This window comes from Syngnathus leptorhynchus, chromosome 19 (assembly GCF_054491065.1).
Source record: "Syngnathus leptorhynchus isolate UIUO chromosome 19, UIUO_Slep, whole genome shotgun sequence".
Taxonomy (NCBI): Eukaryota; Metazoa; Chordata; class Actinopteri; order Syngnathiformes; family Syngnathidae; genus Syngnathus; species Syngnathus leptorhynchus.
The window spans coordinates 4,818,426-4,835,644 of NC_141213.1; the positions used below are offsets into that span (position 1 = coordinate 4,818,426).

General features: G+C 41.8%; 5 protein-coding genes and 1 long non-coding RNA gene across 7 annotated transcripts; 2 read left to right on the top strand and 4 right to left on the bottom strand.

The window, feature by feature from the left end:
- Positions 1-71: 71 nt before the first annotated feature.
- On the bottom strand, positions 72-5,314 carry garem1 (GRB2 associated regulator of MAPK1 subtype 1). The gene is made up of 6 exons (XM_085938841.1): positions 4,950-5,314; positions 4,307-4,447; positions 3,939-4,069; positions 2,647-3,834; positions 2,426-2,580; positions 72-2,352 (listed from the first exon to the last, which is right to left on the bottom strand). The coding sequence occupies exons 1-6, from the start codon at positions 5,068-5,070 to the stop codon at positions 1,488-1,490; spliced, it is 2,601 nt and encodes an 866-aa protein (XP_085794967.1). The 5' UTR covers positions 5,071-5,314; the 3' UTR covers positions 72-1,487.
- A 749-nt stretch (positions 5,315-6,063) lies between these two features.
- On the top strand, positions 6,064-9,050 carry ncf2 (neutrophil cytosolic factor 2). Its single transcript, XM_085939271.1, has 16 exons — positions 6,064-6,250; positions 6,457-6,539; positions 6,618-6,726; positions 6,800-6,934; positions 7,018-7,125; positions 7,212-7,271; positions 7,341-7,384; positions 7,493-7,634; positions 7,716-7,781; positions 7,873-7,927; positions 7,993-8,036; positions 8,111-8,259; positions 8,338-8,440; positions 8,509-8,629; positions 8,699-8,796; positions 8,889-9,050. Exons 1-15 carry the CDS (start codon positions 6,077-6,079, stop codon positions 8,788-8,790), a joined length of 1,485 nt encoding a protein of 494 aa, XP_085795397.1. The 5' UTR covers positions 6,064-6,076; the 3' UTR covers positions 8,791-8,796; positions 8,889-9,050.
- dph2 (diphthamide biosynthesis 2) lies at positions 7,888-11,128 on the bottom strand. The gene is made up of 8 exons (XM_085939272.1): positions 10,906-11,128; positions 10,612-10,782; positions 10,422-10,534; positions 10,122-10,342; positions 9,343-10,008; positions 9,085-9,264; positions 8,858-8,988; positions 7,888-8,773 (listed from the first exon to the last, which is right to left on the bottom strand). Exons 2-7 carry the CDS (start codon positions 10,759-10,761, stop codon positions 8,867-8,869), a joined length of 1,452 nt encoding a protein of 483 aa, XP_085795398.1. The 5' UTR covers positions 10,762-10,782; positions 10,906-11,128; the 3' UTR covers positions 7,888-8,773; positions 8,858-8,866.
- A 23-nt stretch (positions 11,129-11,151) lies between these two features.
- On the top strand, positions 11,152-17,206 carry LOC147041758 (uncharacterized). Of its 2 annotated transcripts, XR_015069176.1 has the most exons (5): positions 11,152-11,354; positions 11,704-11,808; positions 15,310-15,478; positions 16,393-16,485; positions 16,608-17,206. It is a non-coding gene; the product is annotated as an uncharacterized LOC147041758 (long non-coding RNA). The 2 variants fall into 2 exon arrangements; XR_015069175.1 differs by having other exon boundaries at positions 16,393-17,206.
- Positions 11,518-13,895, bottom strand: mcur1 (mitochondrial calcium uniporter regulator 1). The gene is made up of 9 exons (XM_085939273.1): positions 13,602-13,895; positions 13,130-13,237; positions 12,940-13,043; positions 12,755-12,856; positions 12,592-12,633; positions 12,424-12,495; positions 12,289-12,342; positions 12,071-12,185; positions 11,518-11,918 (listed from the first exon to the last, which is right to left on the bottom strand). The coding sequence occupies exons 1-9, from the start codon at positions 13,816-13,818 to the stop codon at positions 11,863-11,865; spliced, it is 870 nt and encodes a 289-aa protein (XP_085795399.1). The 5' UTR covers positions 13,819-13,895; the 3' UTR covers positions 11,518-11,862.
- Positions 14,692-16,481, bottom strand: rgs9bp (regulator of G protein signaling 9 binding protein). Its single transcript, XM_085939274.1, has 3 exons — positions 16,196-16,481; positions 15,303-15,609; positions 14,692-15,119 (listed from the first exon to the last, which is right to left on the bottom strand). The coding sequence occupies exons 1-3, from the start codon at positions 16,289-16,291 to the stop codon at positions 14,764-14,766; spliced, it is 759 nt and encodes a 252-aa protein (XP_085795400.1). The 5' UTR covers positions 16,292-16,481; the 3' UTR covers positions 14,692-14,763.
- Positions 17,207-17,219: the final 13 nt, after the last annotated feature.

Below are 17,219 nucleotides of genomic sequence, written 5' to 3' on the forward strand. Positions count from 1 at the left end.
CGATAACCACCGTGAAACGTCTCCTTTAAAAATACAAATGCTGTGACAAAGGTCTCGGGAAAACGTGAAAATTGACTTTGCTTAGTATTGATATTTATTGTCATGTAATTGAGGCTGCTAGATTTTTCACCTTATTTACAAGTATGTGGCTGCGGAACCCATAAATCACACCGAGTTACAAACAATGCAAACAAAAGCAATTTAAAAATAAAAAGATAAGCTTTTTCCATTAAAAAAATATTTTACATTAGTAATGGCTTAAAAATATATTTGCATATTAGAAAAGTCAAAATAAGTTGTAACAAGGGGGGGGGGGCAATCCTCTATAATCCTCTGTCAATTAGGCACCTTTGTCCCGCTGCATAGTTGACTTTCTTTAAAAAGAGTAAAAAAAAAAAAAAAAAAACGCATAAATACATTCTAGCTGAAGACATCAAATGTGTGGTGCTGATACACATGTAAGGAGGAGGGCACAAGTAAATTTATGAAATATCTTTTCATCACTGGACACCAATTTCAAAAGGATGACGATGTACCATTTTAGTTTGGGAGAGGGGGGCGGGGCTTGAAGTGCAGCGTTTCGCTTTCTTAGATTGAACCGTTATGGCAATAAAAGTGCATGATGCATATTTTGCTTGTGGTAGTCCATGTTAGACGATAGCGAAAGAGGAGAAGTTAGTCGTTCATGTTTGGTTATGAAAGGCACAATGACATGGCAGCGTGGATTCCATTGGATGATCTGGAATACTCGAGAACCTGCTGAACTTGATTGGTGGCCATCCAGATTTTTCAACTGTTATAGAGCTTCGTTCGCTACTTTCATGATAATAGGTCGAGAGAAAAACAAATAGATCGAAATTTGGATTATGATGCTGCCATGACAAATTTAAAAAAAAGTAGCCCTTGAATAATCTATTGCACTGGAATACATTTGTTGGTTTCTCATGGTTGCAATGCTGCAACACTCTTAAAGCATTAGGTGGTAACCTCATTATGAACACTCAGTTGTTTTCTCCTTGGACTCAAGTTCTAGAAACATGGTTACATTCAATCAAATAAAGAAGATGGTTAAAGAGGCGGGAAGTGATCAAATGGCAACGTGAAACGGGGTACACACATTCTATGGAATTCAATGATTGTTCCTTTTGTGTGTTCAAGTCCATATTTTTTGGTTTCTTAAGCAGATACTCTTGCTCCCTGTGCCTGTCCCGTCAATGATTAACTATTATTATTAATAATTATTTTATCATGATTTTTTTTACATTTGTTAGCTCCAACTTTAAGAACGACGTTGTTGACGTAAAAAAATAACCCAATAAAAAGTGCTAAATGATTCCATCTGGTTTGCAAATAGCAGTCACAGATTTTGAAGGGTGATAGGAAGGTGTCCCCCCCCCCCCCAATGTTGTGCCTGGGGAAATAAGGTCACGTTGTGGCTGAGGGGTGCATAGCAGACGCAGTTGATCGAAAGCAAGTCTCCGCTTTAGTCATATCTTGGGCCTCCATCCGTTCATGAACTGCATGAGTTTCTTCACCTGCAGTTTGCTCAGTTTGAAATCTTCCGAGAGAATCTCTTCGGTGAGCTGCAGTAACAAGTTCCCGTCGATCTTCTCGGAAATGAAGAGGGACGCAATGTCGTCGGGCAGGCCGATAAAGCGTAAGGATTTGGACACTTCTTCTATGGAGAGGCCGGCCAGGCTGGGCGGGGGCTGCCAGTGTGCTGAGGGAGACCCTGATATCGAGCAAGGGCTTTCCCGATTCCAGGTGGATCCTGGGTCTTGGATTCCCTGTTCCTGCTGTGTGAGGAGGCAAGAAACGGAGGCGTCCTGCCGACTGTCACAGGCTGATCCAAACGGGCGATCGGAACTTCTTTTCATGCTGTTTGACTTGGCTGTTCTTGGCGGTAGGATGGGGCAAGAGAGGCTTTGCTTTGCGCTGCATCTCTCCTTGGATTCCTCTCTGTACATTTCTGAATTGTAACTGGATGATTTGGCGCAGGACGATTTGCTTCGAGACACGTTGGGCAGCCCGAGGCTTTTGCCGCCGCCGCGCGAGCGCTCGCGGCTGTCAAAATCCACCAGGCTGCAAGTTTTGGGGTTATTGGCCGTCCTGTTCCTCGGGTAACTGTAGTAGCTGCGGCAGCCGGCCGGGAGAAAGTCATCCAAAGCGCCGCAATCTCCTCCGCTGAAGTTGTTGGGCCAAGACAACCTAGAAGACATCCCGTCGGACGGCGAGACGCCGCTGGGCAACGACACGCTTGGCTCACCGCTGGCAGGTTGGGACCACTTACACGGGTAGCACGTACCGCTTTTCTCCTGCGGCTCAGATGCTTCTTGCTCACACGACCCACTACTGAAATATAGAAATGAAACGGTACAATTATTTTTTTTTGTGAATGAGTACGTATCACGATGTGACTTCTTACATGCCGTGAAGGCCAGATGAGTAATAGGAAAGGGTTGGACTTGGCGAGCGGGTCTCTTGCTGCCGAGGCTTGGAGAGCATCGGGACGGATGGCATCTGTTTCAAACTACGCGGAGGAATCGGCGGGGCGTTCAATAGGCGGCATTCTTCTTTCACCTAGAAATTTAGGATTAGAAAGCGGCGGCGCAACTCGTGGCCATCGATTCACCGGGTGATACTCACAGCTTCAGATTTGGGCGGAACCGGCGGAGGCGTGAGAGCCACGTCGGGAATGGTGACGGGGCCGACGGGGCCGAGGGGGCACGCCAGCGGGCACGACGGCGTCGCCGTCGTAGCGCAGCCGTTGTTGACGGCTTGACCGTCCTCGGGTAAAGACGACTTCTGGCTTCTTAAGTGGTCCAACCACAGCTCCTCGTACGGGACGTCGGACTTGCCGAGGGACGCCTGCTGGTCGGGGCAGTCGGACATTTCGGCGGGAAAGCTTTCCGCCGAGTCTGTGGGAATGCTGTCGGAGGGCAGGAGCGCCCAATCGCCGCAGAGGCTCATGCATCCTTGCAGGTTGACCTCGCTGTTGCCGTGCAGGTTGCTGCCGTAAACGCACACCGAGAGCCGGTGGAAGGATTGCGTCAGTTCGTCCCGGGCGTACGTCAACGAGCTGGGGACCTGCGTGCTGTTGGGACACCCGTTGGAGGTTCCACCGCAGCAGTTGCCGTTCCCGCCGCTTTGCTTCTTGGGGCTCTTGCCCTCGTCCGTCCAGTCCGTCCGCACATCCCGGACGGCGCGCGAGTAGTCGTCGATATCAAACTGCTCCTGGCAAAATGAGAACCAGCGATGCACCATGGTGTCGAGCCATAGCTCGCCTTGCAGCAGCTCCTCGGGAATAATGAAGCGAGGCAGGGCCGTGTTGAGAGGGAAATGAATGGGGATGATTTTGTTGCTTCGCAGGACGCAGCACACGACCACCGTCTTGGTCTGAACGTTGACCAGTTTGTAACGATGGCCCTCCCGGATGAGGTGGAGGTCGTGCTGGTTGCGGGGCGGCGTGCCGGGCACCGTGACGTTGACGGGCAGACGCGTTTTCTCCACAATGTTCCTGATGGTGTGCTCGCCGTCCTGCATCTGAAGTTCCAGCGGGCTGCACGTGCTGAAGCGACCTTTGCACTGGAACGGCAAGCTGATGCTCTCGTTGGTGCGGTGGTTCATGCAGATTAAGCACGGCATCTTGCTTCGACCCATCTTACTGATGGAGTTCAGCTTCCCGATTTTCTTGAAAATGGTGTTGAATCTGGATTTCTCTCTGGAGGTCTTGGCGTAGAGGATCTCGGCCTGGCCCATTAGTGTCAGCTCATCGCCGGTGCTTAGTGTTATATTGTAAACTTCAGTATCTTCGTTGCATTCGCCTGAAGCCATCTAGAGGAAATCACACAGTGCAACCTTTATAAATGACATTGACAAGCAGGAGTCAACAGCATTTTAGAAAGACAAAAACATCCCATTTGAAATATTAGCCATACCTTAACATTGAATGTGATTTCTTCCATGACGTAAACCCTTTCAGGAAACGCTTTGGCCACTTCTTCCACACTGTTGAAATATTGCACAGGCTCCTTGACATCTCGGTCCTGTTCTAGCAGCTTAAATTGGCCTGAGGTGGGGAGAAGCAAGCAATTCAATTGTATTTATCATTTTTCAACAGAAAGAAAAGGAATTTTGTATATTGTCATGGTACTGTTGCTCCACACTTAATTATAATATGGGAATCCAGCTCTTGTGCTGTCTTCAGTGGGATCATACTCATCGCTGAGGCTAATTCGAGCAATTTTCCTCTATTAAGATGTCATCGACAACCCAACAAGTATGTAACCTGCTTTCTGTAACTTACCTTCATAGTGAACAGGGATTTCTATTTTCGGTCCAATCACGTAGTGTCCTTCATCAAGACTGTGAGCAGTAATAGTTGTCCACTGACGACAGGAATGAATCAAGAGGTAGTCATTGTCTCGAAGACCTTCGACTAGCTCACCTGGAAGGGAGTAAAAAGTTTAATCAACTTCACTACTGTATTTTAATGTTGGTCGTGATGGTGGTACTTTGAGAGCCAAATCTTATTTGAGGTGATACTTGATGTGAACGGCTTGAGAATTCAACTGTTTTGTGATTCATTATGATTTTGAGATCTATGGCTTTCAGCTAATTTATTGATATGAATCAGTTCCACGAGATATGTGGGGATTTCCACCTGTTTGTATCAAATGTGTGCAATCTTAAAAAGTGTTGCAAGTCGTCCGTCTGCAGCTGTCATCGACAATCATTACTTTTCGCTGGCGTCTACCCACAATAGGAAGACCGTAATTGGAGGACTTTGGCGTGCGTGCTTATCATGTGTGACAGTAAACAAAAAGGCACAATGCAATCAACTCGGCAACTCGACTTAGTTTGAACTGCAACAAACACTGCTCGCAATTAGTAGCAATCAAAACATAGTTAGCTCCGAATATTTGGGAGCGTCAAAATAAATGACTGACCGTTGTCCAGCTTGACGATTTGAGGCAATCTATAAGCACTGACAAGTTGATCTAATGGTAAAGCCGTCGTACTCCACGTAACATCTTTTAAATTGTTGTACAACATTGTTCCAAGGTCCATCTTGCTAGCTTACATTAGCCCACAAGAGGGCTAGCTAAGTGTAAACACGGTCACGCAAACCTACGCAGCGCTCATAAATACAACGAATGCATCTAAGATCCATTTACGGCTTTGTATTTGCCACGATGCCTCTTAATTTTTGCATAATATTGCCTAGTCATCTCTTTGCGTGCCATTAAAAAAAAAATCTGTAATCTAATTATGAAGCAGAGCCATGTTTGTTTGGTTACCAACTGCAGCCAGATGAATACCGGAAATGCGTTTTTCTTTTTACAAAATAAGAGCGTTGTCAAATTGCGCTCATATTTACAGTGTTGTTTAATTACCATTGCTACAATAACAATAAAATATATTATGTAATGTCAGACACAGTTTCGTTATAAAAATAAAATGATTTATGTTTCTGGGGTTCATTTTTACCAGAATCTCCTATTTTAAGAAAAAATTGCTATCCTTGGTCTTCCTGCAGAAAATTATAAATGGAAGCAAAAATGTCCTGAGATGAATTAAATAATTAGTGTACAAAATACAGAAACATGCAGTCGTTTTGCTGAGACAAATTTTTATAGTACTGTTGTAAACGTGATTCCAAATAATAACACCTGCAATAAAAGTGCATTTTTATTTCATCCCTCCCTCTTGATGAGCTTGTTGCAAATATATATATGACAATATTATCTTTTTTTTAATGATTTTTGATTTATTTCATTTAATAGAAATAAAGATGCTTTAAAGTTGTCTTGCTCAACATATAGTAAGTATATGAAGCTATTCTCTCCTCTTTTGATTCTTTTTACCATTTGAATAAGCTGGCACAAATTGCACCCCAAATAGAATTTTCCATTATCTGTCCCTTTAAGGTATACAAATGGCTACAATTTGACAATAGTAGTGATTGTGTATTTTTGTGTGCCAACTCTGAATGTCATCACTTCCTCATCTTTGTTGTACAAATCACAGGAGCTTCCTTCATTTATTGAGTGCTCACACGACCCTGTGACAAGCAATGTCTTTTTTGGACACTCTACGCCAGTGGGATGACGCTGTAACGTGTGTGGACAGAAACGATTTGGCTGAAGCACTCCAAATTTTCTTGGCCATCCAAGAGCCGAACTCCAAAATTTATTTTAATATTGGTTGTCTCCAGCTTCTCAACCAAAACTTGGATGCTGCTGAAAAGGTAATGCGTGCGTGTCTCTGTATGGAAAGGAAAAAAAGTAGCTTATTTATATTTAGTCAAGTCTGGGTTGTTTAAAAAGCAAAGTACATGATATTTTGTAGACTGAAAGTAGTGAAAAAGAAGAAGTGGTGCTTGGCTTTGCATTTCTCCTGTGTTCTGAAGGAAGTAACGCATGATTCATTTTTTTTTTGTTTTTTTTCTCTCAGGCGTTTGACTGCAGCATCTGCAAGGATGAGCATTTGGCGGTGGCCTTCTTTCAAAGGGGAATAACCTTTTATCAAAAGAAAAGGTAAGGCCTGCTTGTTGCCTCAATAACTTCCTATTTTAAGTATCCTCCAATTAATCAAGCTGATGTGTTGCCCTCAAGGTATGATGAGAGTGTTGGTGATTTCCAACTCGCCCTTAAGGCTTTGCGGGGCAACCAACTGATAGATTACAAAGCGCTTGGCCTCAGATACAAGTTATATGCATGTGAGGTAAGAATATTGTGAGATGTCCAACTAGAACCTCCACTCTAAGATACCATAATAAGAAAATGTTATTCGCCAGGTCCTGCACAACATGGCCCTGGCGGAGGCTCACTTGGGTCAGTGGGAAAAAGCCCAGAAGAGTCTTTCAAAGGCTCTCGAATACAAAACGGACGCCAAGCTCAACATCATCAATAAAGCTATGGAGTCTATTCTGGTCTGTTCAAATTTCTTCATATCAAAAGGAAGCAATTACCTGTTTAATATTGAAACCAAATATTGATTTTATTTTACCACCAGAGACAAAAAGTTTTTAAAGCAGTCGTGTTCCCATCCACTGTGCTGTTTAGACCGAATAAGCACTATGTTGCTGAACTGGAGAAAAAGGACTACTTAGGAAAAGCCAAGGTATTAGATCCTATACCAAGCCATTAAAAAAAGAAAATTAACATCAAACTTGAATTTAATTGACTTTGCATATTTTTATTTTTTAGGTGGTTGCTTCTGTCGTTCCCCAGGATCAATTCTCTGGGTTTGCCCCATTACAGCCGCAGGTAATGTTTGATTAAATAAACAATGTAGCATATACTATTACTAAATTGACTTTTTTCCCGTCCATACAGGTTGAACAGGAACCTTCAAGTCCAAAGGAGCCTGAGGTTCTAAAGTAAGATTGTATGAATGTAACTGTGGCAGGCTTGTTGGCGTATTTGTGTCATTTAAACAAATTTTTAATACAATACATGAATAGATGAAAGATGGCTTCTTTTTGAAGGGCTTTGGAAGGAGACGCTCACATCGTGCGCTATGTGTTTATACCCGAGACAAGTGATGAGCTGGCCGTTGTCCCGGGGAATATTGTTTTTGTCCTGCAGAAAGGTTCGGACAGTTGGGCTTCGGTCATCTTCAATGGGAGAGTAAGAATGCCGTCTCTCGCTAATAATTGTTGAGCACGAAAAAAATATTCATTTTCTAATTTAACTATGATTTAAATACAGAAAGGTCTTGTCCCTTATAATTACTTGGAGCCTTTGGAAATGTCCTTGGGCACTCAACAGAAGAACGTGAGCCTCTATATTCGGAACATTTATCGTATTGGACACTGTTGGTTAGTGAATCCTCATTATTCTCTCGTCTGTATTTATTGGAAAATAGGAACTATCTAAACCACCCAGTCGGGTACCACCAACCAGGCCAGAAAGGAACCAAGGTAAGCACTGTTTGAATTAGAAAATAATTGACTAAACAAATGCTCACCGGTTATATTTTATTCAGGGCTTGTTCGTGACGACAGCAGCACTGAAGACTTACAACAGAAGGTGTGCAATCAGGAAAAGAAATATATAGAGGACTTCTCTAAATGATTGCAGATTTTTTTTTTTTTTTGCTTCAGGAAGGCCAGCTCGCGGACAACTTGTGTATTGTCAAAGTGTATTACACATTCAACTTTGCAGTGTCATTACCCAGTGGCTCCACTTACAAGACAGTGGTTGAAAAGATCAGTAAAAAACTGAACCTCTCTCCCATGTTAGTCACATTAAGGTAAAGTACACATACAAAAAAAAAAAATCCTGACAATTTCTGTGTGGAAGTCAAGTGTTAAATTTGTGTTCAATGTAGGTTATCATCAACCGCGACAAGTGCCATGAATGACGATACAGACATGGAGAGCGTTTGGGGTGTTCATAGCAAGCGCCTCAAATTGTGGTGTAATATCAAAGAAGTCAGTACATGTACAATTAAATGCCAATATATTTTTAAAAAATAAATTAATTGCATGATCCTGTTTAGGAAACCGCAGTAAAGCCACAAAACAATGAGACCGTTTTGGTGGCGCTTCACTCCTACGAGTCGACAAATCCCGAGGATCTTGGTTTTAATCAAGGGGATAAAATTACACTCATTTCCAAAAGTGAGACGACTTCTCTTGAAACATTTCTAACGGTTTAGTCATGATGAATGCTTTTCCTCCCTCATGCAGTTAACCAGGATTGGTTGGAAGGACATTCGAATGGAAACACTGGCATCTTTCCTGCGTCCTTTGTGGAGGAAGTTCCTGTGAATGACCAGTGATGAAATGTAAAAGCAATTTTCCATATTGTCCCCTTAGAATTGAAAATGATTCCAAGCAATGTCATACATGTTTCCACTATGCTCCTTCATCTTCATAGGCGATAGCGATGCCTCTCCTGCCCTCCACAGCTTTCTCCACGGGCGTCTCCCCCAACTTCTTCTCCAAACCGCGCCAGCTCCGAGTCGCCAGAAACGACGCTGAGAAGACACATGGAACATTTGAGCGTGCTTTCATTGTGCATTTACATCAATAAACACAAGAAAACCCATGAACATTTTTTTTTTTTTAATGACCTGCGGAGTTGGTGTTAGCCACAGTTAGCGTCTGGTTCCTTAGGACAAGTGAGGAGCTATGCGAGGAGTCTGCGTGATTGCGGTCCAGCTTGTTGCTCCGAAGCGCTCCCGTGATTAAAGACACGTCCGTGTCGTCACCGTCTTCCTGACCCTCTGGCGGAGCCACGTAATTTTGTCCACCTAGAGACAAAATTACAACAGCCATAAAGAATGAAGACAAACGTTGAGGGTTGGAATTCTGTCAAGTGGATTCAAAACCTGGCAAGAGATGTCGAAAGTCGGTAACGTATTCCGATGACCACTCCCTGCTCCTGTTACAGGCCACTTCCATCTCGAACGGCGTCACCACGGGTCGGTAGAACTCGCTGGAGTCCAATAGCGAGTTTTCCGGACACGAAATCAAAACAAAAATGTCAATTTCCAAAAAGTTAGCCAGCTTGGGCACATTGAGCTTTCCCATAGCGAATACGTAGCTCTTCTTGCCAGCATTGCGGATTGTCTCTTTTAGCTGCTGGATTATAACCAGGTAGTCAGCCACGCCAAGGGTACCCACCAAGATGCCCACCACGTTGGCATCTTTCGCCCTCTCTATAGCGTAGAAGCGCTTCATCAGCGCACGGTTGACGCTAACCGACTCCATCCTCCCCGTAGATGTCACGGGGTCGAAGGAGGAGAAGGAGCAGCGGTTCCACGTCATCATAAAGTTTCGTATGGTTGGTCCGTCTTGGCCGATATAAAACATGTTGTAATCCTCAATGCTTAGTCCGCTCTTCAGAGATAACTGCCTTCCAAAATGAATACGAGGCTGCTCTGCATCAACCTCTTTTTTACTTTGCCCGTGGCTGTAACACTGCTCGCCTTCCACAACAAGTTGGGAGGAAACGACATTTGGATAGTCTTCACACAAGTGTCCCACCAGATTTTCTGAAGAGGAAAGAAATTGAACACATTTGTAAAAAAAAAAAAAAAGATACATAAAAACTTTAGATGACATCTAGTCTAGATCTAGAGTGAACATCAAAACAAACTCTTCTTACCAATGGCATGTGTGTATCTGACATCATACAGGATGAGGATGTGGGCTTGCGTGTCAGGGTACAATTCTCCGAAGGCTGACTTGCACTTGTCCAAGTCGATGGTTGCTTTCTCAAAGACGTACATTAACGGCAGACGTTTAGATGGGCTCAAGCAAGCCCGGCCGTAGTGCACGATGCAGTCTGCTCCGACGTGCTCTGCTGCCACCTCATCCACACAGCAACTGATCAAAACAAAACACACAAATGACAAAAATTAATGGAGTCCATTAAGATCAAATGTTTAAATCATTCATTAATTACCTCCCATAGGATGTGTCGCCTAGAATAAACACTTTTGCTTGGGTCATTCTTTCAATCTCAGCTGCAATTGAAGTCGAATCGTGCAGAAGTTCATCGGGAAACTGAAGAGCAACCTTAAAAAGATCAAAACAAACAAGCATACTATATATAGAATAGTGTTGTGGCACCAGTTGGAGGGATGTCTCACAACCTTTTTGAAGCGATTCTGACAGACGAATTCGTAGGTCTTCTGAATTTGATAGAAGTCATCAAGCTCTTCCAGAGGCGTTCTCCTGGTCTCTTGGACGTCAACCTGACGCTGTATTACATTTTCCGAGCTGCTACTGAACGCATCAGCCATGACGACGGTAGGATACGGCGTCTGTACAAATTGCACATACGAGGCAGTCATTAAAAGCTCAGAATTGTAAATTTAACAGTACACGGTTTTAAACTGTTTTAAAATATCGTTAACGTGATGCTTAATTTAATGCCAATTACTCACGTCTCGTCTTTAAAGTTAGCTAAGCTATGTAGCTAAACACTATGTAGTCCTAGTTGTCGTGTGATACAGTTAGCATCAATTGCTACCAATAATGTTTCAACAGTTACATTTTTGTGTAAAATAAAAAAATCAAATGGCACTTTGTTCACCGGACCATGTTACGTGTAGCAAACACATGTAACCTATGATATGGCTTTTCCGGTAGTTTTTGTACTTCCAGTTCAACCTCGTACCAAAATAAAAGCAGTACAATGGCGTGCGTGGTTAGTGCAAGAACTGCTTTACAGTTAACATATTTTCATCATCACAGAAAAAAAATGATTTGCCAGTTGAATTCTTGAATGCTGCTTGACTAATATATTTTTAGTTTATAGCTTGACAGAATGCCTTTTTTTTCCAGAAGAAAAACTAACACTGCTGATGAGTACCTGTTGGTATTTTTCCAAAAGGTGAGGACATCATCCATGCAAGAATAAATCACAGATCTATAGAGCAAATACTGTCTTGAAAAACATTTGCCACAATGTAGTCATGTTTAGGAAGCTTTGCTCACTTGATGTTCCACTCTATTGTATCAATACTAAAATGGATTTCTTTCCAAAATACACACAGTTTAGTATTTAATGCAGCAACCGTCTTTTTATTACACTTTAACAATTGAGTGAGAGTTAAAACAAGATATGATAAACATCAATATTCAATGAAGTGGAAGTCTAGCTGAACCACCATTATAAATACACAAGTCAGATTTTATATAAAACTAAAAGATATGGTTTATTTTTCCATTGCCTTGAACAGAACTTCAGTCTTTTCTTGAGTGGAATGTCGCTGGCAAACAACTAGAAGACTTTTCTGCCGACCTTGAATTATGCTCGACTTGAGTTCAGAGTCCATTAAAATAAGGTCAGTGCATGAATGTGCCGAATATAAAGTCACATCATTCCTTTCGAGTGCTCTTTACATCCAGATACGATAGAAACCTAAGATCACGGTGAGACATGTGAACACTGAACCTAGAGGAGAAACAAAAGCAAATAATTAGTCTATGGAAGTATCTGCTGTATTGTATATGTCAAATTAAAATATGAATGCAATGAGACGTTTAATAGTTGATGAGTGAAAAGAAAAGGATTTATTTCTCGATATAGTGAATGTGACATCACACCTGCAAGGTATTTTATCGTGTCCAATTTATGTGACTCGAGCATGGTTTTCAAACCCGCCACTTCGGTGTCAATTTTCATGTTGGTCTGAGTAAGAAGACGATCTTGCTCCGAAGTCTGTCAGAAAGAAAAAATGGGGTGGAAAAGAGAGCTTTGTGCTTAATAAGATGGAAGGAAGATTATTTTGTAGTGACTAAGGGATATGATACAATGTACAAACCATTTCCAAAATTTCCGTCCGTGTTTCCATAAGTTTCTTCTCATGGTGTGCTTTCTGAAAATAAAAAATGATGAGGATGACCTTTTACCATGAACTCCCATTCTAAGCGTAAATGATCAAGATGGTGGAGCTTACCAGTTCTTTCACGCGACTCTTCTCTAAATTCATGTCCAAAAGTGTGTCTGAGCGTACTTTATTCATCACATCCTAAACAGCAAAAAAAAAAAAAAATACACTTAACTGAATTGAAAGCAAATAAATGTTCAACTTCTCCAACTTTGAGTAAATCATATTCTTACTTACAGCTAGTTGCACCTTAATCTGCCAGAGCTGGATCTTCAATTTCTAAAACATGAATATTTTGGAAAGTAATAATATTTTTGCTTCTCTGGTATAGCTACACTATATCACATAACCAGAATAATAGACACCTCTCAGGGACATTATAGCTCCTCAACATGCTTACCTCATTCTCTGCCAGTAATGTAGTAAACTCGCTTTTCTCCAGAATGACCATGTCCTTCTTTAGGGCTGCTATTTGAGACATTATACGCTGCATCATTATTTCCTAACGAAGACACACAATTCATATGGAATCAAGATCGATTGCAGCATTGCATACACACAAATTCCAAATTAAACCCAATTTACCTGCTGTACTTTGGTTACCATGTCACTGTAAATAGTGTCCATGGTAGAATTAGTCATGTTCAAGAGAACCTTAATTAACGCTTCGGCTTCTTGAGTTGTAAAGCCTGTTAAAAGAAACATTGCGGCGTCAAAAGCAGAGGAATAGCGTTAAAACAAACAACAACAAAAAAACAGTGGCGTCGACTTTTACCGTTCTCTTCAAGGAGTCGAACCACCGCATGAGTGTCAAAGAACAGCTTTCGAACTTTAGGAACATCCGTCTGTACATCAGACTGGATGGGGGTGACAGAATTTTTCTCTAAAAGCAATGTTGACAAGTTATTGTTCAAACATTGCTTAATTGCCAAGACTATTTAATTGGAATGACATTTTTTGATGCAGCAGAAAAAAGAGAAACACTGGCAAATACTAATTCAGTTGTTATTTTGATATAGAAAGATATAGTTCGGGGGGGGGGGTCACTCAACATTTGTAGAATCTCAATGAACGCCCCTGCTGAAGGTGACACTCGTAAAGGACATGCAGCACATTGCATGGACAAATAATTGAAAAAAAGGTAAAAGATCAAACAGCTCCAGTGACTTCAATCTTTGACAGTGAAAATTAAGGACATTTTCACCATTATTCCAAACGATGGAAGACGTATACGTCACCTGACTCACCTCTTGCGGACAGGTGCAGGTATCGTCGCGTCATTGTGTCAGATGAAGAACTCGGGAAAGTTGCCGAGGATTTCAAATGTGGCCAACGAGGTTCGATAGGAAGAACGTTCCAAGACCTGCTAAATTTCACGCTGTCTGTACTCGCAAGGCTGAAACCCTTTTTATTGTGACAAAGAGCAAAAACGCTGAGACGCGTATGACATTGTTTGGTCACCATTGCAAGAGCGTAAAAGACCAACTAAACCACCACGACAGTTTGATCAAAACTACTTCCGGCTTTCAAAACGTTGGCAATATTTACCCACATCCGCTTTTGCCTTTCAGAATAAATTCCAATATCGATACAGAAACATGACCCTTTTCTTGCTTCATTTTCGTTAGCGTCATCATGACATCTCATTAATTACGCTGACTGCGTTTAAACCCAAAATAAATATTTTTTTTATATATTTGTTCACTCTTTTGAGCAGCCACGAAGTGTGTCAGTGAAACCATTTTCAGACATTAATTTCTCGTCTAGCATATCAGAGTGGGTTGTCATGACAACAAACACAGCCTCTACACAAGGATGCTTTTACCCTCCTTTATTTGTTTTATACGCAAATTCATGCACTAGCACTTTAGCAAACAGGCACTTTATTAAATATGCAGCTCTGCTACTGGATGGGGGAGGTAGATCATGGGCCACTTTTAAACTCCTTTTACAATGGTGAGTAGTAATTTTAAACACAAATAAGACCAAAGAAATTTCCATGCATCTAAGGTTACAAAAATCCACTGGCACTGTTGTCAATGGGCATGATATTAATATTTTTACACACACCAATTCCACACAGTCTCCACAGCAGCACACGTAAGCAAAGTTTTCATTAATATTGCACTATTTTACGTGTGTGAAGACTGTAAGAGCATTTATTTTGGCTGAGTTTGCCCCAATTTATTTTAAAAAGTGCTATTATAGGTCTATCATTGAATTTGCATATTACTATTTAATATATACAGAATGTCTATTGATGTTCATGCACAAAATAAATCACTTTTGCTTGTCATAATACTGTTTCCTAAAGTAACAGTACTCTTACTTTTTGGCTACTCTACCCACCTGTTACTGAGGTTCACAGGTATTGACAAAAAAATGTCAAATGTACATCAAGTTTTTAACTCATGTGAAGAAGAAGATACAGATAGACAAAGTGGTTGTCACCAAAATGACCGCACACAGTGATAAAAGTGCCACATTGCGATCACGCCGGCCGGCAAGCTGCTCGTCATCCACAGAGAGCAAGGACAGGGAGGCGCTGTCAACACTGCCGTGTGGTTCGGGAGGCAGCGACCCGTGGGGCTCCACCATCCAGCGCAATACGTTCACCTTCGCTTCCATGTCATCAATCATGTATTCAATTTGGTGGATCTCCGACTCCATGGTCTTACGGTCTTGGTTCTCAAGGCCATTGGCGTTCAGAGCACGGTTCAGGTCTGGTAAACTCAGGGCTCGAGCAGCCACTTCACTGCTACCCCCTGCATGATGACAAAAAAAAAGAAAGAAGCATTTTAACCTTAAATTGGAGATTGAATAATGCTCAAAATCAAGATTTTATCGTCTTGTCTGTGAGGTAGACAAGCTCGCCCCAATTGATCAATTCTAAATGAACGTTCTGAAATGCACAAAGGTGATCATCCATTTTTATTAATTTTCTTTACCTTGCAGGCCAGTTTGGACTAAACTAGGACACTCAGCAAGAGTGAAGATGTCTCCCATGTTAAAAACTTTGCACATGTCAATATGAAGGAGCTCCAGGCTGGATGAAAAGGACACCCAAAGTAGCTCCATCTCCTTGCGCTGCTCCACAGGGAGGCTCTTGTCACGAAGATGCAAGGTGAGATGTTGACAGATGGTCGTGGCCAACATCTGGGCCCTCTCTCTCGTTTGCTTCAACTCATCTCGTAGCTGTGAGCTGTCAGTGCAGCCGCCGACACATGAAGCTAGATGCCGATAGCATGCCACCACCTTCACCAAGTCAAAAGAATCACAAAGAAATGATCACACTCAGAAGGAAAAAAAACAACTAGATGGCTTACATTTCGTATTTTTTATTTTTAAATCAAGGCAAATGCCACGAGTCATGACCTTTGTTGCTAAAAGTAGTGTATTATCTGTATTGCATAAAAGAATGTAGGTTAACATATTAACACGCAACCGAGGGCCTACATTGCAACAGAGATATTTGATTGAGCACAAAGATGCAGCGATGCAAAAAATCCTATTCAGTCAAAGTGCTGTTTTAGCCACAGGGATGAACTTGGTTTTGTTTTTTTTATAGGCCATGGGGATGGGCAAGGATATCGCAGGGGTTCCGCAAAATAGAAATGTGGCAATGCCCTTACGCCCCCCCTCTAGCTCCACTAGTGGTTGTTCTTTTGCCACTTAATTAGTCAATGAAATGTATTTCAAATCTGGTGTTGATTTAGAGAATTTATTCTTGCTTTTGAATAACTTTTGATGATATGGGCTACCCATTTAAATGATTCAAAAGTAAAAAGTATTGAAACAACAGGACAACTTATTAACATATCTGTAATAGAATTAAGCTCACCTTAATCAAAGAATCCACCAGGGCTTTGCCATCAGCCAAAGCCTTGTTTGTGCCAAGTGTGTAGTCATCTCCCACTTTGTTATTTACAAGTGGCATGAGGATGAATTGCCAAGAACCAGGCACAAAATAATGTCTTGGCTGGCTGCCCTTCACTATGCTGGTTGCTCCTTTTCCTTCACGAGATGTTTCATTCACAGGTTTAGGTTCCGGTCAGGCTTCAAGTCCAAGGCAGCTGAGCAGTGCATCCCCATATTCCGATTCCGTACCAGAGTCACATCATCTGTAAACCTGTAAGTATGTTTTGGAGGGTGGGGAGAAAATATTAGAAAGTGATGAGAGTGAAGAAAGAGGCTAATAAAATGACTTCAGCAAGATGCTAATCCAGTGATTGACCCCCTTTGCACCGACGCAGGATAAAGCCAACAACGGTAATCTCATTAACTGTCACTGAGAGCGAAGACAAGAGCAGCTGCCCGTCTTCATCACAACTGTCCTTTCACTGAGGGGGAGGGCTCTGCTCTTGCTTCAAATGTCTCACTCGATTTGAAAAAAATAGAAATTTATTGCAAACAGAATTTCAAATCTAACCTAACAGTATAGAGGAAAAAAAACAGCAATAAAAAAAAAAATGGCTTGGTTATAATTTGGTATGAGACATTCTTGCCCCCAGTCAAAATGCAAAAAAATAAATAAAAGTGTACATCAAGGCTCCAAATTTGTGCACTAATTTTCAAACCAACATTTACTGCATTAAATATCATTTTTTAAACAAGATTTGTTTGCAAAGAATCTGTGCCTCTTTGCAATTATGGAGAATATGATTGCACTTAAGAAACCTTGAGTGTTTTTGTGGCCACTTCACCCTGAGGCTGAAGATAATATAAGACGTTCTCATTTGACCAGCTTGAGTGTTGGAGCATCAAGCATGAACTCCCTTTGCGTGATGTTTCCATTGCAATGCATGACTGCGTGTATAATAAGCTTTTAGTGAATGACAGAAAAAAAAAAAAACAACAACACTAAT

Coding starts and splice junctions, on each gene's coding strand:
- garem1 (XM_085938841.1), bottom strand. CDS start 5,070: ATGGACCTTGGAACAATGTTGTACAACAATTTAAAAGATGTTACGTGG. Junction 4,448..4,949: donor AATCGTCAAGCTGGACAACG/GTCAGTCATTTA, acceptor ACTCCCTTCCAG/GTGAGCTAGTCGAAGGTCTT. Junction 2,581..2,646: donor TTCCGCCCAAATCTGAAGCT/GTGAGTATCACC, acceptor CTAAATTTCTAG/GTGAAAGAAGAATGCCGCCT.
- ncf2 (XM_085939271.1), top strand. CDS start 6,077: ATGTCTTTTTTGGACACTCTACGCCAGTGGGATGACGCTGTAACGTGT. Junction 6,727..6,799: donor ACAAGTTATATGCATGTGAG/GTAAGAATATTG, acceptor GTTATTCGCCAG/GTCCTGCACAACATGGCCCT. Junction 7,385..7,492: donor AAGGAGCCTGAGGTTCTAAA/GTAAGATTGTAT, acceptor TTCTTTTTGAAG/GGCTTTGGAAGGAGACGCTC.
- dph2 (XM_085939272.1), bottom strand. CDS start 10,761: ATGGCTGATGCGTTCAGTAGCAGCTCGGAAAATGTAATACAGCGTCAG. Junction 10,009..10,121: donor CAGATACACACATGCCATTG/GTAAGAAGAGTT, acceptor TTTCCTCTTCAG/AAAATCTGGTGGGACACTTG. Junction 8,989..9,084: donor GGCTAACACCAACTCCGCAG/GTCATTAAAAAA, acceptor GTGTCTTCTCAG/CGTCGTTTCTGGCGACTCGG.
- mcur1 (XM_085939273.1), bottom strand. CDS start 13,818: ATGGTGACCAAACAATGTCATACGCGTCTCAGCGTTTTTGCTCTTTGT. Junction 13,238..13,601: donor CCTGCACCTGTCCGCAAGAG/GTGAGTCAGGTG, acceptor CATTGCTTTTAG/AGAAAAATTCTGTCACCCCC. Junction 12,496..12,591: donor AGATTAAGGTGCAACTAGCT/GTAAGTAAGAAT, acceptor TTTGCTGTTTAG/GATGTGATGAATAAAGTACG.
- rgs9bp (XM_085939274.1), bottom strand. CDS start 16,291: ATGCCACTTGTAAATAACAAAGTGGGAGATGACTACACACTTGGCACA. Junction 15,610..16,195: donor TGGTGGATTCTTTGATTAAG/GTGAGCTTAATT, acceptor GACTTGGTGAAG/GTGGTGGCATGCTATCGGCA. Junction 15,120..15,302: donor AGTCCAAACTGGCCTGCAAG/GTAAAGAAAATT, acceptor GTCATCATGCAG/GGGGTAGCAGTGAAGTGGCT.